Source organism: Ips typographus, linkage group LG8 (genome assembly GCF_016097725.1).
Source record: "Ips typographus isolate SLU linkage group LG8, UJ_Ityp_2.0, whole genome shotgun sequence".
NCBI lineage: Eukaryota > Metazoa > Arthropoda > Insecta > Coleoptera > Curculionidae > Ips > Ips typographus.
This window is the reverse complement of record NC_138429.1, coordinates 4429316-4452815: the sequence shown is the minus strand read 5'-3', so window position 1 is coordinate 4452815 and position 23500 is coordinate 4429316. Positions and strand designations below refer to the sequence as shown.

The window sequence follows — 23500 nt, the reverse complement described above, 5'->3', positions numbered from 1 at the left end:
TTATTTAACTTGCATTCATCAAAGTACATACATATACAGGAATTAATGCAAATTGTAGGTTTATTTTCACTCTGACCCTGATATCAAATAGTGTACAGGTTTATGAAGTGTATTTATTGAGAAAATAGATTTATTGAGCTTATTAAGTAAGTACAAGAGCATTACTGCAAGAAGGGACTATTTCCAATAAATTTGTACCAGAAAATAGACATTATGCGTTCATAATGAAATAAAATTGTGAAATAGAGTTGTTCTCTTCCAACCACAAAAAAATCGTAATCTACTTATCGCAGATTTGTAAATATTTTTGTACATAAGTTGCGCCTTGTGGTTTACATCTTAAAATGTCTTATGGAAACCGCGTTGTAACTACAGGACTGAGTTTTTTCCCCATAAGCCACTGAAAAAATTGTCAATTCTAAAGTGCTAAACTAATTTTACCTAAAAAAACTAAAAAAAGTTCTGTTGGTAATCTCTATGTTAGCAGTTTTCAGGACACATTGCTTTGTTAGGAAAGTCTTTTGTAATGCAAAAAATTGCTAGTAACTAGTATCAGATTATTTATATGTATGCTTTTCTCTGCAAGCTCTCTGTTAGTTTCTGACAATGACAATGAACGACAATGAAGACAATGTAACAAAATTGAAACTTTGTGTATGTTTGACTTTCTTAAACGCCATTTTGCCGCCCACAAAAATGAGCAACTCTCCATATATTTAATGGACATTATTCTAAGAAAGCTTCTTCTAAGACTTTTAATTCTCGTTTTTTTCTTAACAAAACTTGTAGACACAAAAATTTCCTAGTAACCTACATCACTAAAAATTATACTAATTAAGTATGGCACGTTAACAAGCATTAATCTTTAAAAAATTAGGCCACACATAAAAATGAATACATTATTATCTCCTGTAAATAGAGATTTTGAAAAACAAACGCCGGAACGATAAGAAGAAGCGCAACACTGGAGGACAACAGAATCGATCGACATTCTGATGTGCGCAATACGTTCGAACCCTGAAAATATTAAAGCAGAGAGTTGTCGGAGGGCCTGATAAGCGTTTTCTGCTGTTTTGTTATCGAGATTGTATTGAAAATGGGATTTTACCGATAACCCTAGGTGAGTGTTTAATATGTGATTTAAGCGTTGAACCCATTGAAATTTATTACCGTTGGGAAATTGTGTTACTAGAGAAGCTGCATTTTGGTTTATTTTGATTATTCAAAAAAACTGTGACGTCCTTTTTAAGTAAAAACGTATGTGTACATAGAAAGGAGGCAACGACCCATTTATAAATACAGTAAATGTGTGCTATCTGCTTAAGTAAAAGCATTCTCATTATTCAAAATGAAATATTATAGTTACGCTTAAGTGAACTTTAGGGCGGTTCACTCTCATTGCACTAATATGCTACTGATAAAAACTGATATATCAACAATGCTACTGTTTACTTACATACTTTTTGTACTACTACTGCAAGATAATTTAATAGCTAATAAAATTGATAAATGACGGTTAATCGCTCAAAGTCAACTATCAAATTCAAGTATGATTGTAATTTTTTAGGTAAATGGAAATATGTAATAGCGCAATACTCATTAAGACATATAGAATTTAGGAAGTATACGCATTGAATAAGGGACGCGCAGCACAATGAATATTCGTCCAAAAGAAAAAGTAACCGCGGTTTTTAGAAGACTGTTCAAATCCTCACACAATAAAGATGAAGGCCCCAGCAAACCAAGTGGGTCGGCTCAAGGATCACCAGCACGTAGATTATTAAGAAGTAACTTTCAAAGTGGTTGGTTATCTGAAATTGGTAAATAAACTCATTGTAGGTTACAAAGACACAGTATCACCCGCAAGCTCAAGCCAATCACCCTCGCCAGGGTTCAGCGCCAAAAACCAAAAAGATGAGACTGCATCCCAAAACAAAACTGTTCGTGCCAAAAGACTGATGAAAGAATTTCGAGATTTACAAAGGTACACTATACATTATGTTTGCTCAAAACTCCGCTAAAATTTATAGTACTTTATAGATTAAAAAACTCCCAACAAGAGCCAATATTCAGCGTAGAGCTCGTAGATGACAACTTATTCGAATGGTACGTCAAAGTGTACAAAGTGGACGATGATAGTGACCTAATGCAAGACATGGTGGAGCTTGGCATCCGCTATATTTTGTTGCACCTAATTTTTCCTGACAATTTTCCATTTGCCCCTCCTTTTATGAGGCTTATTTCACCTAGGATTGAGAAAGGATTCATCATGGAAGGTACAATTAAAAAGCGGGTTGATATCAAAATGGTTTACACTTTTTCTAGGTGGGGCTATTTGTATGGAACTACTAACACCTCGCGGCTGGGCTTCAGCCTATACAGTGGAAGCGGTCATAATGCAATTTGCCGCAAGTGTGGTCAAAGGACAGGGCAGAATTCAACGGAAAACTAAAGGGCAAAAAGTGTTTAGCAGAAGAACGGCAGAGGAAAGTTTTCGGTCTCTTGTGAGAACCCACGATAAATACGGATGGGTTACTCCAAGTTTAGCGGATGGATAGGAACTTTATAAATTCAATCTGTCAAAAATCCTCACTTGGAGGAGTGAAAAATGTACAAAATAACAGTTGCTCCTAGACTGGCCAAATAATAACACTCAAGCATAGTTTTCCAGGTCAGCCAACCTCATTGTGCCAAAAACTTCAAGTGAGATTTTGCACTTAGTAATCAAAATTATGATTTACAATCAAATAGTGAACATTTCACTGAAGTTCAAGACAAACAGTATTACTAGCATAGTTGTTCTTGTTAATAAATATTTCATTAAGTTTAATAGTTTATGAGATTGAATTATTTTGAGTTTTACAAGGTAGCAACAAAGCAATCAAGATACCTGCAAAACACACAAAGTAATTCATAAAAGTTTAGTCTTCCAAAAGTTTATTAAGGTGTGTTTTAAATGTTTTACCACAGTTTGTGTAACCTATTTAATGATAAATTATACAGTTGTTTCTGTTAAGTTTGAAGCACAAACACGCGAATAAACTTATGATAGTAGAGTTAATCCGGCCAACTAAATCTCAATTAAAATAATGTCATCACCGTTTAAATACAAATCATATAGTGCAGTATTTATTGTGTTTATGTTATTTCAAAATTTGGTAAATATTTATTGAGGTATTTACTAGTGAAGTAGTGTTCTAGGAATAGAAATTAATAAGCTTTTGATGTTTGGTGTGATAATGTTACTAAATAAAGTTTTTACAGATTTCTTTCTTTTTTTTAATGTGTGCAGATAGGAATAATGGGAACGGTAAGTTGGCAAATAAAGGCTTGATTTAATTATTAATTATTACTTAATAAAAATATAATATAAATTAATAGTTAATGCATGACCTCCTTTCTAATAGACCAAACATAGTCCACCCCGCAATGCCAATACTAAGTGAAGAACAGAGCCGCCTTGAACTTTATAGTCCTGTGCAGTTTTTTCATCATTCCTTCAAGTTACATGAACTAATATTATTACTCTTTTCAGCTAATTAATTTACAACTAATAAGTACAGTGGAAAAATCAAGGAAACTTACATTTGTTTGCCGGAAAAAATTAATCGCTGTTGTTGTGGTGGAATGCCTTCTTTTTCTTCAACTCTTTCTTTAATTCGTTCCACTTTGTCTGTTGGTTCAATGTCAATTTCAATCTCTTTTCCAGTCAAAGTCTGCATTAAAAGATAAGAACACTATAGTTTGACAAGATTACTTTAAAAGTAACAATAATAAATATTAGTTTAACAGTAATGCAGTTAACAGTGATTTAAGAGATTTGGTTTTCCATTCAGACATTGCTGTTTGAGGCCCAAGGGCCCAAGTGAAACCTTTAATTAAAATCAAAACTTCTTCTTCTACCAGAAATCTGGGTTTTAAAAAAATCATTCAATTTTTTTTTATGTTATTCTTCTAAAAACTTGAATACTATTACCTATTATATTACCTAATAAAAACATGCTTATAATTTTAGATAGATAGATCTAGACAGATAGGGGATAAAAAAAGCTTTAACCCAGCTTTTGACAGGGTGTATTACTAATATTACTATTGCTGTTTCTGAGTAGTATTGATGATAACAAGGTCATCCCAAGGTTTTCTCAATTGGATGACATCTTCAGGGGCTACACCCTAAACTAATAACATATTTGTACCAATTTACTGAAAAACTGCCTGGAATGTAAATCCAATGCATTTACATATTATTTCGTCAGGACAAAATGGTACCACTGGTACAAACTATAGAAGCTTGACCAAGGGTAGCTCTCTGTCCACCTTATAAATGTAGTGGTAAAACAAAATATTTTACACAAAAAATGTTTATTTAGTTGGTTTTTAGTTTAAAATTAATTGAAGCTACATAACCTCACTTACCTTTACTTTAATAAGCATTTTTTCGGTGAAATTTGATACTTCTTGGTAAAGTTATACCTACTTATACTGGGCCAGTAAGTATTGACTGTTTAAAAAGATTGCAAAAGTCGATTTTTCTTAAATTTATTTTTGAAACTTATTGGATAGAGATGAAATTGAAAAATCGAAAAACACCAAAGTGACAGCCGGCAAATTGAAAGAAAAGACATTGACACTGACATATTTGACAGCGCTTTACCGAGCTGTTTGCCAAGTTCAATCTAAAAACACTGACCCCCCATACATCGTAGCCGATTCAAATAGATTTGGTAAGTTCAAGCCTGTTAAAAAAGAGACTTGACTTGAATAAGCCGCTTGAGATAGCAGCTTGTAGAGATCGCAGTTTTTCAAGCCGCTTATGTTCAAGCGCCTTCCTCCTTCATTAAGCCTACGATGTATAGGGAGTTCAATAATAACGCAAATAAACTTTTATTGTTTCAGGCAACCAACAATACACAAAAAATTCATGTAATTCGTGTTAAAGTTAAACCTCCCTACAAAACTATAAATAATGATTTGATTAGAAGTGTGTAATCAGCGTGCATGCGTGCAGGCTTTAACAGAAAAGCCCTCACTAACACTATAATCCTATCACTAATCTGAAAACAGAATTAAAATTAAAAATCAATAAATGATAATCACATTCAGTAGCAATAATTGTATTTATTTATAATTTGTCACTGTATTTCCGGATAATATGGTGATTGATCCTTAAACTTGATTATCACAAAAAAAAATCGTATAAATGGCAACATTGCCAGCGTGCGCTTATCTATCAATAAACGTCAGTGTCATTTGTCACTTTGTCAGTGTCAGTTTCATTCCAATAGTAAACGTTGGATGTGCTCGTGTGCGACGTTCTCAAGAGCGAGAATTAAAAAACGTTCGCGAAACCAAATTTTCGTGAAAACTAAAGAAGGAAATTAACAAGCAGCTTGATACGTTCGCAACGGCTCGCCGATAATCTCAAGAAACGTTCTAACGCAGATTTGATTAGAATCAAAGCCGACAGCAGCCGTACTTGGCAAATCTAAAAATGAATGTGGATGATTATGAAACTCTTCCAACAGACAGCATCGGAACCCATATGACGGCGGGGGCTATTGCCGGAATTATGGAACATTGCGTAATGTATCCCTTGGATTCCGTTAAAGTGAGTATCAGTTGGTGTCTTTCACAATTTTCCCAAATATCTATGGAGAAAATCAAAAGTTTACTTTTTTGAGGTTAGGTCGTTGTGGTGTGATTTCTGGTAGAAGAGAAATCTGGTTTACACTCAACTGTTCAATTCTGGGCCATTCAGTTCATTTGGACACTGCTTGAAAGGTTAATTAGAGTCTAAATAAGTATTCAAACTTAAGTTTCTATAAAGTTGTTTGTAAACATTTTTTTGACATATTTATTACCTACTTGAACTGGGGATCAATGAAACTTTAAACTTTAAATGCAAGACAATTTGGTAATAATAATTGAACTGGAGATGCTAAGTTAGTTTCTAACTTTTCTTAAAAATCTAATCATAAAGTATGAATTTAGGTAAACATAACAATCTTTAAGATTTATCAAAATTTTCTTTTCTAAGGTCCTTACTTTTAATAATCTTGTATATTTTTAATTTTAAGACTAGAATGCAGTCCCTGGCCACAGCAGGAACTGAAGGTATTAGTGAGACATTCATCAAAATGGTGAGGCAGGAGGGCATATTTCGGCCAATTAGAGGTATGGGTGCCATGGTAGTGGGGGCTGGTCCCTCACATGCCCTCTACTTCAGTTCTTATGAATTTTTCAAAGAAACTCTCACTGAAATGGTTCCCAGTGCCAGATACAACACACTATGCTATGGTAAGTGTTGGTCATCAATTACTTTCTCTATTGGTAGTTATTTTGCAGCCTCAAGTTGATTTTTTAGGCTATAGATTAAAATAGCATGTAAATTGAATGACATATTCAAAAACCCAGTCACAAATGATATTAATTTTATATGAAACCACAATACAACAACACAAATTACAAGTAAGACAGTTGCTTTGATTTATCACCTTTTAAAGTAAGAGGAATTAGAAATTTCTCCTGGACAGTTGGATGACAAAACAAAAAAACAACAAGACAACTTTTGGCTAATTATCATCCTTATTCAAATTTAATATATGTAAAAATTAGCACAGCTTTGTTTTGAATTGTCAGCTTAATATCTAAAGAATTCCACATTCAAAACCTATTTTGTTCTTTGAAGTGTGTTTCCATTCAAATGTTAATAAACCCTCTATTTTTTAAGAGTTTAACAACAACAACAAAATGTAATATTTCATGATAGTTAGAGAAAAATTGATATTGAGGAAAGTTGAACTAGTAGAAACAACACCTGCCAACAACTTTATGTAATTTTGAACACCATCACATTAATAAGATAATTATATTTGGAAACACTGTGGCTGAAATATTGGCAAAACATTCCATTCACGTGACATGCATACCAAGGATTTTTCAATTTGAACAGTATATCAGAGCTCTATAATAAGACAACTAAAATGCAAGTGGTTGGTTGTGGTTTGTACTACCATTAACTTTAAAAAGAGTGACAATGTTGTCTCTAGTGGCCAGAACAATTTGTGCTGTGAAATGCAAAATACAATCCATAACAAACACATGTAGTTGAAATTATCACTGAACATTAAATAATATTGATAAAGGAGGCAATAACAACTACAATTAGACCGGTGGCCCGTTATCGGAGTTGCTATTATCTCTCACTAAGAGATAATGGATTTTTGTATTATTACAAGTGTCAAGTGTGGTATTATGTTTGGTTTGGATGCCCTATTTTTAAAAGTCACAGGCAAAACGTAAAAAAATTAAATTTGTCTTGCCAAGTTGTACTCTCTATCTATACAGTTTTGAATAATTTTATAATTTGCATTCAAATGAGTGAACATACATTTCATGTTGCCTGAACAATATTATTCATAAAGTGTTAAAAGGTAAATAATAATAGTAGTCCACTAAATAATCCCTTAAATTTAGTTTTGAAATATAATGGTTTTAAGTGAGTTTTGGGGGTTTTAGGGGAGTGTCTGGGAGATTTACTATAGTTTTCAAGATCAATACAATTCAAGTGGATACTTAAACCGAAAACAATAACTCATAAAATAGTGTAACAGATAACTGAATGACTGAAATGACTTGTAATTTCTAATATCCTAATAATGATCAAGCACTAAAATATATGGCAGAGTTTTTACAACACAACTTAATTATGTTGTTATGTTATACCTTGTTTGGGTGTTATCAGTGGTGTTTTGTATGCCTACTCCTCCTAATACTTCAGTTATTGGTCTAAGAGTTGTAAGAAACTTTTTTAATAAGAACATTAGTTTTTAATTAAATACAGTGGTTTATTTTCCAGCAACAAATGTAGTGTCCCATTATTGAATCCGCAACTCATGTCCTTGAAATACATAAGCAATTGCAATCTTAAATAAATACGTAGGATCACTACACTACAGGCTGGTAAACAGCACCTAGTCTAAACACGTTTAGTTCTGGGAATGGGGGGAATCTGCAAGATCCTCGATTAAGGCACCAATCAATTAATCAGTAAACCGAACACGTGATTCAGTGTGGTTTTTTTATTTATCAATATGCAGTCATTGTCATTGCGTCGGTTAAATTCCCCAGAATATTCCAAATCCTGGTTTGATATGGTGCTATTCCTCATAATATTTTCATTCTGTGGGTTTATATTATTAATACTAATTGCAGGATACAAAAATAGGTGGAAATGGAAGTAATTTTCAAGGACTATGGTAATGGCCCCTATTATTACTACCAATTTCATTGTTGGGTGTGTATTTATAGTTAACCTGAACTAAGGTTAGGAAAAAAATATGTTTAAACCTGACATTATCAGTGTATGTGTGAATTATGCATAAGCACGTCAAGATTATTTGGAGTATCACTAATAATTGTTACTCCGTTAATTACATAAGTAGCGAAACGTGTTCTGATAAGGTTATAGTCTCTCTTGTGCCAGATCAAATCAACAATAGTAAATATTGATGCAAATTTTGATCATTTTAAATGTGATTCAAATATTAAACCTCGAACTTGACACGGTTAAGCAAGATTCAACTAGGTTATGTAACAATCCAAATTTTTAATGCTAAAATTAATTAACTTTATTTTTTTTTGCAGGTGCGGCCGGTTGTATATCTACCTTTTTGCATGATGGCGTTATGAATCCTGCAGAAGGTAATTAAACTCCACAACAAGAAATTGCATCACACCAGTAAAATAAGCTTATATGTGATTTGGTATTAAATTTAAGAATGCTCGTCTAAGCGCATTGCAAATATCACGTTTTTTGATATCAGTCAGCGCTATTTTTCTAGAACTGGAAACAAAAGATGTTGATATTATTATACTTTTTTGAAAAAGTAGTAGTATGTCTAGTAACATATCAAGTGACAAAATTACAGGGTATAGTAATTATTGTTTCAATCTCCTTGTTTAGAAAAGGATTAGCAGAATTTATGGAATGCGTTTGTTTTACAATAATTCACTGATCAATTCAGGATTATGATTCTATAATATCAGAAGTTGGAACTGATATGGGTGTGTGTGATTTGAATGAATGAATTGTCCCTACATTTGACTTAACTAATTCCGTAAAGTCAAGTGCACAACGAAGTTTATTAGAAATTCCAGGAAGGCATGAGTGGAAAAAGAATTATTTTGAATTAAAGTGCAGTAATCCTAATAAGATCCTCAGTAAGAGAGATCAATTTCAATTGGAATTGACACATATTCAAGGAAAATAATTTCCGTTTTGTGAGTGCATCACAATAATAAAACCCAACTAGCTTGCTTATAATAAACTTTCCTTCAATTAAATTTATATGCCAGGATTCAATCACCCAATCTTACCTTGACCTTAACCTTGAATGTATTCATAGGCAAACACTAAAATAAATTAATACAATGACGTCATAAGTTTTCAGGTTTTGTAAGTAAAATTCTGAACAGAAGACGGAATGTTTGAAATAGTAGGTTTTAAAATCGTATGTGCATTTTTAACAGCAATTATCGTCGTGTTTGTTAAACGACCTCGTATACTTGCAATTAGTCTAATGTTAAATTACTCCTAATGTTTTCGTGTAATTTTGCGGCTATTTTAACAACCTTAAATGTTGCTATTTTTGCAGTGGTAAAGCAGAGGATGCAAATGGTAAATTCACCGTACAGGACAGCGATCAGCTGTTTGCTCAATATCTACAGGACAGAAGGTTTTGGGGCATTTTACCGATCATACACGACACAACTAACGATGAATGTACCCTTTCAAAGCATTCATTTTATGGTATACGAATTCGCTCAAACGGTAAGAATGTCGACAAGTGCATAACCAATATTTCCGGTCTCCTGTAATTTCCATTCAATCGATTCTACGACACAAAATGATGATATTGAAGTTTAGCTTTTACGCGTACAGAAAGTCAGAAAGGTTAACGAGTGGAATTCTTGCAATGCACTCGTTTAGAACGCTTTTCACAAAATAACAAAAATCTAAGGTCGTTAAGTTATAAAATGGCGAAATCTTAATCTGCATCGTCATCTAACCACCGACAGAGAGAGATATTGAAAATGCTTAGTTAACGGACAAGTTCACGGTTACGGAGAAATTTACGATTCACATTAATTGTGGAAAATTATTGTAATGCTTACAGACTATCTGTGACGTGATTTTTATTTTCTAGAAAATAATAGGAATAACTCAAGGTTGTTTTGTTATCAGGTGAGAAGTTCAAAAGTGTTTTTAAGTAAGGCGCCAGAAAAAGGTGTGAATTTAATTGCGAATGATGATTGGGTGAAATAAAGATCTTCTGCTCAGCCCGTATTTATCCACTACTGGATGTAGGCCTGTTCCAAATCCCTCCACGCCTTTCTATTTCTAGCAGACCGGGTAAAATTCCTTCCAGCAACATTCTGGATATCGACTCTGGGGCCTACCAATGCTCCGTTTGGTCTCTCTTGGGCGCCAAACTAGTATCCTATGTGCCCACCTGTGGCCGTCCTACCTTGCCACATGACCAGCCCATCTCCATTTCAGTTGTGCCACAAGTCTTAGAACTTCCGTCACTTTAGTTCTTCTATGAATTCCCCCGTTGCGGATTCTATCCCTTAGAGTGATTTCTATCATAGCCCTCTCCATTGCTTCTTGGGTGGTTTGCAGTTTATTGGCAAATTTGCGGGTAATTGCCATTGTCTCTAGTCCATATGTGAGAACCGGCATCAAACACTCTCCTTTTCAAATTTATAGGAAATTCTCTAGATTTAAGGATAAATCCTAGTCTGCCCCAGGAGAGGCCTATTCTTCTTGTGATTTCAGAAGATTGATTTTCTTTGCCAAGTTGAATTTTGTGGCCTGATTAAACGTATTCCAAGACAACCTTCAGGGGTTGGTCGTTAACTACTACCTGGATGTCTTAAGTCCAATTTGCAGCGATGCTCGATGAAGCTCCAGAAGCATGTTTTTCAGCTTTTTACCTGTGCTGGCAACGACCACAATAAGAAGAAGATAGACGTGATTAACTACTAGCTGGAAAATTTGAACAGTAATTTGAAGGCTTTAAATGTGTTGTTGGAAGTAAATAAACTTCCCTTCAAAGTAGTCTCTCGCAAGACGGAAATCAAATTAATAACTAAAACAATGTTCAACACAAAGCGAACAAAGGATGATAAAAAGCCTAAAACAAAGAGTAAAATAGTTTGTAGCACAACCAATAAACTGAAAGAAACGAATCGTGAATAAAGCTAAAGAGCACCCTGGAAATGAGAATACAATAAGAATAATAATTAGAACTAAAGAAAAAGACATTGGCAAAGAATAAGCGAGAAGTTATACAGGGTGTTATACACGATAAATACGTCGTATTTTAGGGTTTGAACGTCAAAAAATAACTTTAGTTTGCCATATAAACCATGGCCCAAAGATTTACGGAGATACAGACTCGAAAACAGAAAGTTGTACCCAAAACTACATTGCTTTTCTGTTCTATGAAGAATTCAGAACTGGTGTGCATTTTTTGGAAAAATAGTGGCGTATATAAGCATAATAATTATAATATATTTTTTTTACTTTATGTTTTGTTGGTTTGATGTGTGCACCCGCCATAAGACAAAACCTATAAAAACTCTGTATTACAAAATTATTTCTTTAGGTAACAAATAAAGAAAGGAAGTACGACCCTGCCGCGCATATGGTCAGTGGCGCCCTAGCCGGTGCTATAGCATCTGCAGTGACAACACCTTTGGACGTTTGCAAAACGTTATTAAATACTCAACAAAACACTAAAGTGCAAGGATTGGTGCAGGCTATGAAGCTGATTTACCAACTTAAAGGGCCTGCCGGTTATTTCCGGGGCCTTCAAGCTAGGTAAGAACTGTCAATGACATTTTATTGTAACTGTTGTTTATAACTGTTTTTCAGGATAATGTACCAAATGCCATCAACCGCGATTTGTTGGTCAACCTACGAATTTTTCAAGTATCTGTTAGGCAACACGCAAGAATTGAGGATAGTCACGCCTACCACCACCGTATTGGCGGAAGAAAAAATCCATCACGATCAGTCTGACGACCACCCTAGTCAAACGCATTACGAAAAAGTCAATTTTAGGAGTAGGGATAGTGGATTGGCCAGAGAATTACCAGCAATGTCAGGTGAGAATCTTAATTAATTCCCATCTATCCCTTCCTAGTTATTAATACTATTGAGTTATCAGGTGCTGGATTATACGGGTCAATATCTTTTAACACAATGCACAAGGCAGATTACCGACAGAAAGATTCGCTTCTGGACGTGGCTCACACTTAGTTATAACTGCGTCACTTGTAAATACTGTAAGTACAGTCGTTGAAACTTGTCAGACTTGGTTTACTACTTAATTTATTTTAGCCGCTAAACGATTTGACTAGCTGGCACAGGAGACATCGCAAATCCCCTTTAAAAACAAAAAGAACCCCGAGACAGGTTCGGAACGCCGTAATTTTTGTCTCCGGCGCTCGCATGTAGTCAAAAAGTACACGTATACATAGTGTTTAAAATAAAAACGGTACATAGTGTGAATCTTCGAAATTTTTTAGGCTTGTGACAGCTAAACCGGTAGTATGTAATGTGGTAAACAGTTCTGTGATTTAAGTCATATTAGGGAAAATATGACAATAATAAAACTTCTGTGTAAAATTATTGTACAGTCTATAGTTGTGGAAATTGACTCCAACATTAAATTTATTAATTATTGTTGATTCACTTCGGTAGGAAGTATTTATTCCAGAGAAAATTTCCTTGTTTATTATCCTCTAAAAACCCCATTTTTTAATTAAAGGAATTCTAGCGTTATAGATGGAAAAATGACGAAGATTTGTACTAGTAAGTTGTTAACGTATTTGCCATCTTTGGTGGCGTTTTGAAGCTGTGATAAAGTCCTTATCAACTTGTTTTTTTTCTTGTATGATATTGACTTCTTTCAGATGGGGGTACTATCATATACACTGTTTTTTGAACCGAACGGATGCACTAGTTTTTTTGAGTTCGTAGGTGTTTATAGTCGCTTTTCGTTGTCTGTTTCTATATGGTCACCTCACAAAGAGATTAGTAAAACTACCAGAGTAATGATGGGGATGTTTTAAAAATTAAAGTATATTTTTAACGTAACAAAGATTAAGCGGGTGACCTTATAGAGCGACAAAATAATCTCCTTCCGACCCTTATAGTGTACACGTTCCCCGCGATTTACCACTACCACATCGTGATAAGGGTACTTGTCACTTAAAAAAAAACCCATTAGTTTTACTCTAAAATAGTGTCATAAAATGTTGTTTTTTTTTTGTAAAATCACAAAAGTAACTTTGTAAAAAGTAATGTTTGAATATAGGTACATGTTACACAAAATAAATACATCAATTGTTTTATTTCTTACATGAAAGAAAAAGCAAAAGGAACTTTTAAAGCGGCAGTATAAAAAAAAAACTAAAGCTGCAAGAGGTTATCTTGTCTGCAAAAAAAAACTTATTGGTAAGTATTTGAGACTATACAGGGTGGTCCAGTTTTAAATGTCAATAATCCATTATCCGATAGTTCATCAAAAAATAAGTTGACATGCAGGTGTCATTTTGCTGAAAAAATCTTCATAAGGAAGATACAGTCCTCCGGAGATTAAAAATTAAAAAAAAATGTTTTATTTGCTACAACTGTCAGACCGTTGGTTAGAAGTAGAGGAACACCCTGTACACACAACTTAGACATTTACTAGAACGGAGAGATTTCAAAAAATTGAGTTATCAAATTGGAATAGTTATAGAATAGAGTTATCAGCAATTGGAAGAACATTTCAAACAAAGTTTGATTTTGGGCATAATCTAAAATTTAATTCCAAATAATTTTTACGCACACACAGTTTCATGTTTGTTTACGCCTAGATTGCCTTTCAGACAGCGTTTTCAAGGAGGCTCTAAAAAACACAAATCGAGGCATCAGAGTTAACGGTGAAATCATCAATAATATCTGCTATGCTGATGACACCGTCTTGTTATCGGACAGTATGGAGGGGCTACAAGAGTTGTTAGACAGGGTCAACCAAACTAGTGAGGAGTACGGGCTGAATCCAGTCTAACCAGGTAGCGTGTATACCTAAACAATTAGCCAGTTGAGAGGAAGGAAAAGTTCACTTATCTCGGCTGCACGTTGAACGAGGACTGGGATAATTCACAGGAGATAAAACATAGAATTCAAATAGCGAGAAGTACGTTTATGCAGATGAGACCGCTCCTGCCAGGTCGAGATCTGGCTCTGAAGAGAATAGTCATGTGTTATAGGTATATACTCCACTCTTTTGTATGGTGTGGAGGCTTGGACGCTGTCAGACGCTATGGAAAAAAACCTGCAAGCTTTTGAAATGTGGATTTTCAGAAAAATTCTTAGAATCTCTTGGATAGAAAGAATTACAAACGAAGAAGTACTTTGAAGAATGGCATGTCAGCCTGAAATCATGTTTACTGTGAAGCGTAGAAAATTAGAGTATTTTGGCCATATCATGAGAAATAACAAATACAGAATTCTCCAAAACATAATCCAAGGCAAAGGTGATGGCCGACGTGGGCCTGGAAGAAGGGTGGAAACAATGATTTTAAGTCTAGAACTTTCGATTAATTTTACGGACGCTAAAATAAAAACGAACCAGACTAGTTGTTCAAAACTTTCCATTCAAAGATCATTTGTGCGTAAAATGTTTTACCTACGTACCATGCGCAGAAAAAAGGGCGTAATTTTCTTCTTTCAACTCTTCAAACGCCAAAATAACTATTCTTGGAAAAAACAAAATAATGTTAAGTAAAATTAAAACCAGAACCAGCATTATTTTCTGTTATATTAAAACAATAGCATATAGTAACGTAATATACGATATAATTATTCATCGGACAAATTGACAAGGGAATGACTAGGAAAAATGCTACAATCACAGAATTGCAACAAGGTAACGCAGTAAAAGCTGATAAATTCGTACTTAACACAAGAAAATAAATTAAACTGCATATTGAGTAAACCAATTTGAGTCAAGTGTAACGGTTTAAATTTTCAAACGATAACTATTGAGGGTTTTACTGAAGAACATGATTACCTACTAGTTCAAAAACACACACCATTAATTATCTTAAAGTTAATCAACCGACTTTTATCACAATTTTAAGTCTGAAAATTTCGTTACACTTAACCATCACAAATATAAATTTGACTACTTAATCTAAATAAGAATAACAGTATTGCTTGGCAAAAAAGTGAGCAGAATAAAGCATTCTTCAACTAATTAATACACTTTTAGTCTAGGTCTACGTCATTTGGTCAACTAGAGCTCCAGTTAATTCAATTAAGTCTACTATTATTATGTGTTTTGTGTCAAAGATCAGGCAATAAAAGGAAGGCATAATAATAAAAAAGAAAGTATTTTTAGTGGGTCTTTTTTATTATCTATTTTGAACTGCTACCAAAAACCAAATACATTGTGTTAACGTATTATCTGCTAAACAAAATAGCTGCCTCACTTCTCACTAATTCGTATGGCTAATCCAAGCTACTATTTCCCTAGCTTGTGAAATAAATAATGCAAGATTTACGTGGAACTATTTATTTTTAAGACCCACTAAAACTGGCACAATAATGAAGTTAAACTGGAAGCCTCAATAATAATCGGAAGCATTTTATTAAAATCGTGTGTCATAACGTATGTCTATGAATAAACATGCTAACTTTACTACTTTTCTTGTATGTAACGCTGCAAGTCTGAAGAAACTTATCACCATTATCTTCGCCAGTGCAACAGCCCCCATTAATATTCCTGTACAAATATTCTACATTATTGCTATCTTTAGTAATATTGTCACTAGATTCACTCGAACATTTCTCAAACACGCCACCCTCGTTATGCACTTGGGCGCTCACCACAAAATTTTCGCTCTGTGTTTCGTCCGGATCGATTTTCGCGTACGCGCTTAGATCTTCAATAGTATCGCGCAGGTCGCAATTACCATTGACTAACGCGAAGCTCAAATTGTCACTGTATGTTCGCTCGTCCACCACGGTCAGTTCGGTTTTGGTTTGTTCGTGCTGTTTGCATTCCTCGACCGTCCATTGAACGACCACTCAATCGATCCGATGCACCCCAGGTCGATTTACGTTACTGTTACCTTTGTATATGTACACTTGCAGCAGAATGATCAAGTCAATGGTGACTTGGAGAAAACCACAAATCCAAAACTGCATTGGGGCATCGCGAAATATGAAATAAAGACTCTTGAACATATCCCCAAATGTCCATAAGATGACCATTGACAAGCTAGAATTTTAGTAAATGTTGCACTTTCTTTTAAATTTTTAGTTTTAATGTTTATATCAAAGTATCCAGAATTCAACTTACCTCATTCCTTCAGTGGAACTACTTTGATAATTTTTAACCAGCTGAGGCATTCCCAGCATAGCCTCAGTAAACACAGCCAAAAAACCAACAAACTCGACGAAAAATATATACTCTATGAACAGGTACATTAAAAGAGAAGCGATTATAGTAAAGACAAGCATGCAGTCCAAATATGACTGGAAATCTGACCAGTTCCAGAAATGCTTTGCATCAAAATCTGAAATGTTATCCCAACGTCACATATTTTTAAAATCCAATAATTAATACTTAAAAAGTTAATTACAATTTTTTTATGTAAAAATTTTAAATGCAAAAACAACTATCAACATATGTAAGTCATGCTTTAAAAAGTAAATTGACCCAGAAAATTAAAACAAGCAAAGAAAGCTAAACATGCAAGCCTATTACCAATTAAACGCTGAGGAGGGCGGGGTTGTGCAGAAAGAAGCTTTAGTTGTTTAACTTCTTGACTATTAGCTGCCAAATAAAAAAGAAAACACAATATAAGAAAACGTTCTAAACTGTTATTAGGTAATAGCTGTGGTATCATTAATAAGCATTGTCACACACTTAATAAAATGAAAAAACAAAACATGAACCGGATAAACAGCAAGAACCATAAACATGTTCTACAGGGATAATGTTTTATGTAGATGTATTCTCTTAATTTGAGTGAAATGTACAATAATGTTTACTCCACTTATAAGTACATATGGTTTTCCTAAAGAGACAACAAAACAAAATTTGTCCATACATTTTATTCAACAAAGAATTATGCTTTAAATTAGTTAAATTTTGAAAATAGACTGAATTTACTTGTAGCTTTGCTACATTTACAAATATATTATTTTTCTCATATATTAGAACTTTGTAACTCCAGTTAGTAGTTTCTAATTCACAAAATGACTGATTTTACTTTAAGCCCTATTTACATTTAAGAAGATATCAGGATTAATTTGGTGTGTAATCTAAGTACAGATCAAACTCTCAGCTACATTAAATTGTAAAGGAAAACTGAAGATAAATTCAGTTTTAGAACTATTTTTAAAGAATTTACTAAATGCCTCACTTAGAACACACACAATAGAATAGGCAGATTTGTTGGCTAATGTTGTAATGTTTTGATAGAATTTCCTAATTATTCATTTTCATTCTTTATTTTGATGTACAGTACAGTAGCTTAATTAACTTGTTTTTAATAGACAAATACTCACAACTTTCACAAGGGATTTGAAAGATTAAAATGTAATAGGTATAGTAAATGGTTAAAATTGTATAACAAATCTATGATAAGTAAGACAGAATAGAGAAATAAGAAATATTAACTAGGCATCAACACAGGTATTAATAGAAAATAAAGTTATCTTAATAAGGTAAAACTATTGCAAAATGTGTATTAAGTAAAATACTAACTCAGTAAAGCAAATACTGAGACAAATGCAGGTTGTTTCAGACATTAACATGGAAAGTTTATTAGGCTACCACCACTAGTGCTTAGTAGCAAATGGTTGTATAAAAATGATATTTATCACAGCAACACTTAACAAAATAAATTTAAAAAATATGTTGAAAATGCTCAATAACTTACCTGTAAATATCCGTTGCCTAGCTTGATGCAACTGGCTTTTATTTCTAGTTTTAACACACAAATGGATCATTACAAACATAGTGACGGTCATTATAAGACTTTGAATCAACAGGGGATACTCAAAATGATTTCCAAACCTGCAAACCAATTAAGTTAGAATCCAATTTGTAGTTTCCAGCCTTACTTACCAAAATAGGATTCTAAGGGTGTTTGCTATCAACAGGGCCAGGCAAACCAACATAGAAAACCCTTCCACATCTTTGGTTCTCTTTATCTGTAGATATTGGGGCACATAGGGCACTATGCCACCCACTATCATGGCCCCGGCGCTTATCCAGCCGACGACATTCCCCACAGTTAAGGAAAGTTCGTCCGATATCACCCAATCCATGATTTAAACTGTACTTGTGGCCTGTTTTGTTAATCTTTACATAGCTTTTAGGCAGTAAACTACTATCAACATATTTCTATTTTTAATTTATAATTGATGACATTTACATTTGATGATAGTCAATGAATGATAGTGGTAGTGGAACTGTCGGCTGTCATTTTGCTTCGACAACGATGTCAAAAATGGGAAAGCTGAGTCCCCCGACTTTGTTTATCTTCTTCTATTCTATGAAATAAGAGTGAGACCGAAAGTATTTTTTGCTGTCATTGTTAGTGATTAGGAATTTAGGGAATTATTAAAAAAAACTGCAATGGCGGAGGGCGGTACTGGTGGCAGTTTATTTTTCCGATATTAACGCCTAATAAGTTGGCTTTTTGTGGATTAACTATAGTAAAATAGTACTTTAGTAGTTTTTTCAAGTTTCAGCAATATTTCAGTATTATCCACAAGGTGAAAATTATAGTAATGTAGTCTAAAGGACCAAAGCTACGTAAGACCGTAAGTAAGCATAAAATTAGATTATTTTCTAGAATTTTGTAAATTTATTGGTATATGCTAATCAAACTGGGTTTAAGGTTCCAATGCCCTTAAAATACATATTTAAGTAAAATGTAGAATAACGCGATATCTCAGAAAACCCAAAAGTTTTATTACTTAATAGAGGGCGCCATCGCTTCAAAGTAAAAGATGATAGAAGTATAAAAGTATACTGTAATAAGGATCATCAACGTATAAACATTATAAACAAACATTCTCATTTAATATTGTACGAGATATTGTAGATTGTTTCACGATGTTTGTTATTTTAAATAGTTGCATTCATATATTGCTGTTTCCACTGTCATGAAAATGTTTAATTAAGTGGGAACGTTGATGTTGATATATTTGGTCACGTGATACCATTGCAGTTTTAATATTATATTTTATCATAAAATCGAAACCTGCCTCTAGAGTTGGACAATTTATACCACTTTGTTTTCTCAAATATTCAATCATGACACGTGTGTAGTTGCTTCTCTGCTGCTTACATATAATCCTACAACCTTACGGTTAATAAAATCGATACAATCGTACAGGCGCCCTTTACCTCCAACCCTGATCCGCTGCGTCACATTGAAATCCACATCCAGAGTGATTCCAAATTCCGAAAGCAACTAAAACGTTTCCCCATAACATCAATTTACGTAATAAAAAATTTAGATAATTCATGACCTTTGCGATAAGTCGACGATAAGAATTTATACTCATAAATTTACTATATTTACTAAAATTAGCTGGTTGTTTATTAAAAGAACGCCTTAATAAGTTATGATGTCTGGTGGCCGCTGTTAATGACCCCAGTCAAAGTTACATTGATAGTTTGACATCAATCAGTCAGTATAATGTTTATGCGGACGAGTTTTGAAGAAATTTAAATTTTGTGTAATTTTTTATTTAAGAATTTTAACGGTTTTCCAGTGAGTTGTGTAACAATACGTCGTTTCGGGCAATAAATCATAGTCGTAAATAAATAAATTATCCAGTGTTCTTCAAGGTAAGAAGAATTTGTATGATGATAATAAATTGTTTATTGCTACTAGTTTAAGTAATTATTAAAATTTAAAGCTTTATTAGATAGAATGTATGAAAGGTCAGTCAAAATACAATTACGGTTTAATCAACTCTATGAGACTGAACCAACTATTAAAAAATCGATAAATTTGGATTTGCAATTTAATTATTTGCATAAATCCTGTAACTGCATAAACAAAGGTTACAGCCAAACCAATAAAAATGCTAATGTTTTTGGTATTGTGTGCCATTACCTTTTCGTCAAGTCAAGAAAGTTCAAAATTGGCAAACAACAAATTATTTTTACAGACTTTTATACAACAACATGGGAGATCAATGCGCTTGCAATACCAACACTAAAATAAACTTGGACGAACCTCGCTACGACCAGGAAACTTATGTAGGAAGGGCTAAGCACTTTCTGGAAACCACCAATCCTCTGAACCTTTTTGTCAGCGCCAGAAAACTGGAAGATGCCAAATGCTTGGTACAGTCTTTTAAGTAAGAACACTACTCTGTTTAGTTATAGTGAAACACCCTGTACATTTTAAAACGAACGTTTGAATAGATGCGGAGAAAAACTGCCAGCAGGGACTACAGAAGACGATTTATGGAGAGCGAAAGTGCTCTATGACTCCGCTTACCATCCTGACACTGGGGAGAAAATGCTTCTGATAGGGCGCATGTCTGCACAGGTATCTTATTTTGATTTAACATTAAAATGAGGTGAATTTTTAACGGATTTTTGACCAGGTCCCAATGAACATGTTAATAACCGGAGGTATGCTAACTTTCTACAAGTCAGCGCCGGCTGTAGTGTTTTGGCAATGGATCAATCAGTCTTTTAATGCAATAGTCAATTACACCAATCGGAGTGGTGATATAGTGCAAACTGACAAGTGTGTAACTTTTTGACGTTTTAGATGGTGCGAATGCTAATTAGGGGGTAATTTTTAGGCAAATACTGACATCATACGCGTTTGCTACTTCAGGGGCTGTCGCCACCGCCCTTGCTCTGAATTCTATGGTTAAAGTAAGTATTAATCTAACTTGATTTTGTCCTAGAATAATGTAGGAAAATCAAAGTAATTGAAAATGACGTCACAGCCAAAGTGACTACTTGATGTTGGCATGTACTTTTGGTATATAGGTGACGTCATTCTAATTTATTTTGATTTTCGATATAGAAGGTATTGGAATTTAACGGTATCTTTAAAAGTAAGCGGGATACCCTATAAAAGTGTTGAAACTGGGACACCCTGTACTTTTGACAGTCTGTATCGAGAAATTAGATAAGAATTGTGAAAAGATAAGAATTTATGTAACATGTTTCCGCATCTTTTACCACCCTGTATAGCAAACTACAACAAGGGTTATTTTTAGATGCATTAATCCTGAAATATGTGTTTAAATCCAAAAATATTTTCCCAACAAGCGTTTCTGATGAAATATGAATTTCTAGTTTGCATTAAACTTGAACACAAAATTTTGTATAGCAAATCAAGGGTGAGATAAAAGAGAACCATTTTAGGATTCAATGCTTTTGACGTTGTAGAAAACTTCTTATTAAGTCAACTGCTTGGTCTTTCTTTGACATAAAATAATGCAAAATGTTTGATTTTCAAATTACGTGATTGAAAAACGAATCTTCTTAGAGGTACGAGAACCCAAATGAATGATTTTTGTACCGCAGAAGATGCCGCCGATTGTGGGACGCATGGTGCCCTTGGCGGCGGTGGCGGCGGCCAATTGCATCAACATTCCAATGATGAGGGCGCAGTAAGTGTTTTTCAACAAAGTTTATCATTTTTCAGACGGTTTAAGTGTTCTTTTAGGGAACTGAAATATGGAACTCCAGTCTTTGATGCAAACGGCAACAAGTTGGGGTATTCTAGAATAGCAGCGCAGTATGGTATCAGCCAAGTTATACTGAGTCGAATGGCGATGGCTTTGCCTGGAATGGGTAAGTGCAAATCTCCCGGTTGACTAGATTCAGCAATTTTTAGTCATTTTATTCCAGTTTTGACGCCACTAGTTTTGGACTACTTAGAAAAACGCGGCACTTTGTGCAGATATCCGTGGTTGGCACTTCCGGCCTCTTTGGGAGTGGTAGGGCTCTGTCTCACCTTTGCCACACCCTTGGCCTGTGCGTTTTTCAAACAGAAAGCCAGTTTGCCCTTTTCGCGCCTGGAAGATGATCTGAAGGTAAGTTTTTATGCATTTAAAATTTCAATAAATCGGTGCACAGTTATTCAATATTGAGGTAAATTCTAAATTTGGTTTCATAAAGATTTCCTTTTCCAGTGTTGTTTAAATAAAAAATTCAAGTGCAATTCCCCCCAATACGTATTTTACAACCGCAACCTCCACGTCCCACTCCGTTCTTAGACCTTATTTATTTTCCCAAATGTGTTTTTCCAACATTTTCAATAAAAGGTACCTGCAAACATGCTGGTGACTTTTTGTTTTTCTTTACATTACAGGAGGAAGTGAAGCAGAAATATGACGTGTCTAAAATTGACAGGGTATACTACAATAAAGGTCTTTAAGTAGATTACAAAATGGAAGGTTGTAATCTACATCAGTTGAATTTCCTAGATCTGACTTAAGACGCTTTAAAATAGCCATTTTAATAATAAGTCCAAACCAAGCTAAATGGTTGTTACGTCATTATATCTGTGTTAGTATAGTCAAAATTTTACCCTTTGAGAATGACGTCAAGCAGGTGAAAAAACATGTCTGGAATTAGATCACAAATTTTAACCTAAAAATGCTTTGAAAAATGAGTGATCATGAGAGTTTCAGTTGACATCTGGAAACTGTATCTTTTCGTACTCCAAAAAAAGCAGCACATTTAGAATTAGCATTTGGGCCTTCGCATTGTAGCGCAGCATTTTTATACCTTTGATATTCGTTTAAATCAAAGTGACAGTAAATGTCAACGTTTTTAATTTGACAGGACGACAAAATTAACAACGTGCCTTTTTTGCTAAAATTGTTTATTTCATATGTTTGATATGCGATAAACAAAGATGTAAAAAGATGACGTCATTCTCAAAAGGTAAAAATCCAACTATATCAACCTGTGACTAAAATGACATCGCATTTATGACGTAACCGGCAACTACAATGGTTTGTTCTAGACAACAATACTCGTAAACAAATATGAACTGTCAAATAATACTCAAAACTTATTGAATCTTGTATGACTAAAAAATAAGTCTCAATTATTTAACTACATTCCGTTGTTATCATTAATTTTTTAAACTGGATGAGCTACTTAACATGTTTTTACTTAAACATTCTGTTCTAAACTGTTTATTTTATTGACAGAAATTCATTTTATTTTTCCTAATGTTTACATGTTTAATTTATCCGTTTTCACTGAAAATGAAACTTTTAGATGCGAATTAGAAAAATGTTTGTGTAACTAAGAATGACAATAATAGTAATTTAGCTTAAGAAGCAATGTTACAAGTAAGAAATTTGTCTCGATTGTTGTAATATAACTTAATATTACGCTGCAATAATAATTGATTGAAACCA

General features: G+C 33.9%; 5 protein-coding genes and 1 long non-coding RNA gene across 10 annotated transcripts; 3 read left to right on the top strand and 3 right to left on the bottom strand.

Annotated features, from left to right (window-relative positions):
• The first annotated feature begins 980 nt into the window (after nucleotides 1-980).
• Nucleotides 981-3268, top strand: LOC145732644 (ubiquitin-conjugating enzyme E2Q-like protein 1). Its single transcript, XM_081985055.1, has 5 exons — nucleotides 981-1120; nucleotides 1568-1787; nucleotides 1840-1984; nucleotides 2041-2276; nucleotides 2326-3268. Exons 2-5 carry the CDS (start codon nucleotides 1655-1657, stop codon nucleotides 2556-2558), a joined length of 747 nt encoding a protein of 248 aa, XP_081841181.1. The 5' UTR covers nucleotides 981-1120; nucleotides 1568-1654; the 3' UTR covers nucleotides 2559-3268.
• A 47-nt stretch (nucleotides 3269-3315) lies between these two features.
• Nucleotides 3316-4620, bottom strand: Nedd8 (Nedd8 ubiquitin like modifier). The gene is made up of 3 exons (XM_081985063.1): nucleotides 4417-4620; nucleotides 3586-3716; nucleotides 3316-3497 (listed from the first exon to the last, which is right to left on the bottom strand). The coding sequence occupies exons 1-3, from the start codon at nucleotides 4432-4434 to the stop codon at nucleotides 3401-3403; spliced, it is 246 nt and encodes an 81-aa protein (XP_081841189.1). The 5' UTR covers nucleotides 4435-4620; the 3' UTR covers nucleotides 3316-3400.
• Nucleotides 4621-5258: 638 nt separating this feature from the next.
• Nucleotides 5259-13411, top strand: mfrn (mitochondrial iron transporter mitoferrin). The gene is made up of 8 exons (XM_081985037.1): nucleotides 5259-5608; nucleotides 6078-6297; nucleotides 8647-8703; nucleotides 9657-9832; nucleotides 11673-11887; nucleotides 11942-12174; nucleotides 12237-12354; nucleotides 12410-13411. Exons 1-7 carry the CDS (start codon nucleotides 5492-5494, stop codon nucleotides 12326-12328), a joined length of 1110 nt encoding a protein of 369 aa, XP_081841163.1. The 5' UTR covers nucleotides 5259-5491; the 3' UTR covers nucleotides 12329-12354; nucleotides 12410-13411.
• Nucleotides 13412-14861: 1450 nt separating this feature from the next.
• Nucleotides 14862-18537, bottom strand: LOC145732643 (solute carrier family 66 member 2). Of its 2 annotated transcripts, XM_081985053.1 has the most exons (5): nucleotides 18201-18537; nucleotides 18013-18149; nucleotides 16833-16901; nucleotides 16425-16641; nucleotides 14862-16343 (listed from the first exon to the last, which is right to left on the bottom strand). In XM_081985053.1, exons 1-5 carry the CDS (start codon nucleotides 18401-18403, stop codon nucleotides 16151-16153), a joined length of 819 nt encoding a protein of 272 aa, XP_081841179.1. In that variant the 5' UTR covers nucleotides 18404-18537; the 3' UTR covers nucleotides 14862-16150. The 2 variants fall into 2 exon arrangements, with proteins under 2 accessions (XP_081841179.1, XP_081841180.1); XM_081985054.1 differs by lacking the exon at nucleotides 16833-16901 and having other exon boundaries at nucleotides 18201-18535.
• A 166-nt stretch (nucleotides 18538-18703) lies between these two features.
• On the top strand, nucleotides 18704-23500 carry Sfxn1-3 (Sideroflexin-1-3). 4 transcript variants are annotated; one of them, XM_081985047.1, is made up of 9 exons: nucleotides 18704-18901; nucleotides 20264-20455; nucleotides 20523-20649; nucleotides 20708-20853; nucleotides 20912-20987; nucleotides 21648-21733; nucleotides 21790-21917; nucleotides 21975-22159; nucleotides 22259-22405. In XM_081985047.1, exons 2-9 carry the CDS (start codon nucleotides 20280-20282, stop codon nucleotides 22340-22342), a joined length of 1008 nt encoding a protein of 335 aa, XP_081841173.1. In that variant the 5' UTR covers nucleotides 18704-18901; nucleotides 20264-20279; the 3' UTR covers nucleotides 22343-22405. The 4 variants fall into 4 exon arrangements, with proteins under 4 accessions (XP_081841173.1, XP_081841174.1, XP_081841172.1 ...); XM_081985048.1 differs by having other exon boundaries at nucleotides 18704-18905; XM_081985046.1 differs by lacking the exon at nucleotides 18704-18901 and adding an exon at nucleotides 19617-19937.
• On the bottom strand, nucleotides 19097-19630 carry LOC145732652 (uncharacterized). The gene is made up of 2 exons (XR_014179042.1): nucleotides 19491-19630; nucleotides 19097-19439 (listed from the first exon to the last, which is right to left on the bottom strand). It is a non-coding gene; the product is annotated as an uncharacterized LOC145732652 (long non-coding RNA).

Coding starts and splice junctions, on each gene's coding strand:
- LOC145732644 (XM_081985055.1), top strand. CDS start 1,655: ATGAATATTCGTCCAAAAGAAAAAGTAACCGCGGTTTTTAGAAGACTG. Junction 1,985..2,040: donor GAATTTCGAGATTTACAAAG/GTACACTATACA, acceptor AGTACTTTATAG/ATTAAAAAACTCCCAACAAG. Junction 2,277..2,325: donor GAAAGGATTCATCATGGAAG/GTACAATTAAAA, acceptor CACTTTTTCTAG/GTGGGGCTATTTGTATGGAA.
- Nedd8 (XM_081985063.1), bottom strand. Junction 3,498..3,585: donor ATTTTTTCCGGCAAACAAAT/GTAAGTTTCCTT, acceptor TGTAACTTGAAG/GAATGATGAAAAAACTGCAC.
- mfrn (XM_081985037.1), top strand. CDS start 5,492: ATGAATGTGGATGATTATGAAACTCTTCCAACAGACAGCATCGGAACC. Junction 8,704..9,656: donor CGTTATGAATCCTGCAGAAG/GTAATTAAACTC, acceptor CTATTTTTGCAG/TGGTAAAGCAGAGGATGCAA. Junction 9,833..11,672: donor TATACGAATTCGCTCAAACG/GTAAGAATGTCG, acceptor TTATTTCTTTAG/GTAACAAATAAAGAAAGGAA.
- LOC145732643 (XM_081985053.1), bottom strand. CDS start 18,403: ATGGATTGGGTGATATCGGACGAACTTTCCTTAACTGTGGGGAATGTC. Junction 18,150..18,200: donor ACCCTTAGAATCCTATTTTG/GTAAGTAAGGCT, acceptor ATTGGTTTGCAG/GTTTGGAAATCATTTTGAGT. Junction 16,902..18,012: donor TAGGCAACGGATATTTACAG/GTAAGTTATTGA, acceptor TTTATTTGGCAG/CTAATAGTCAAGAAGTTAAA.
- Sfxn1-3 (XM_081985047.1), top strand. CDS start 20,280: ATGGGAGATCAATGCGCTTGCAATACCAACACTAAAATAAACTTGGAC. Junction 20,988..21,647: donor CTCTGAATTCTATGGTTAAA/GTAAGTATTAAT, acceptor TTTGTACCGCAG/AAGATGCCGCCGATTGTGGG. Junction 22,160..22,258: donor GCCTGGAAGATGATCTGAAG/GTAAGTTTTTAT, acceptor TTCCTTTTCCAG/TGTTGTTTAAATAAAAAATT.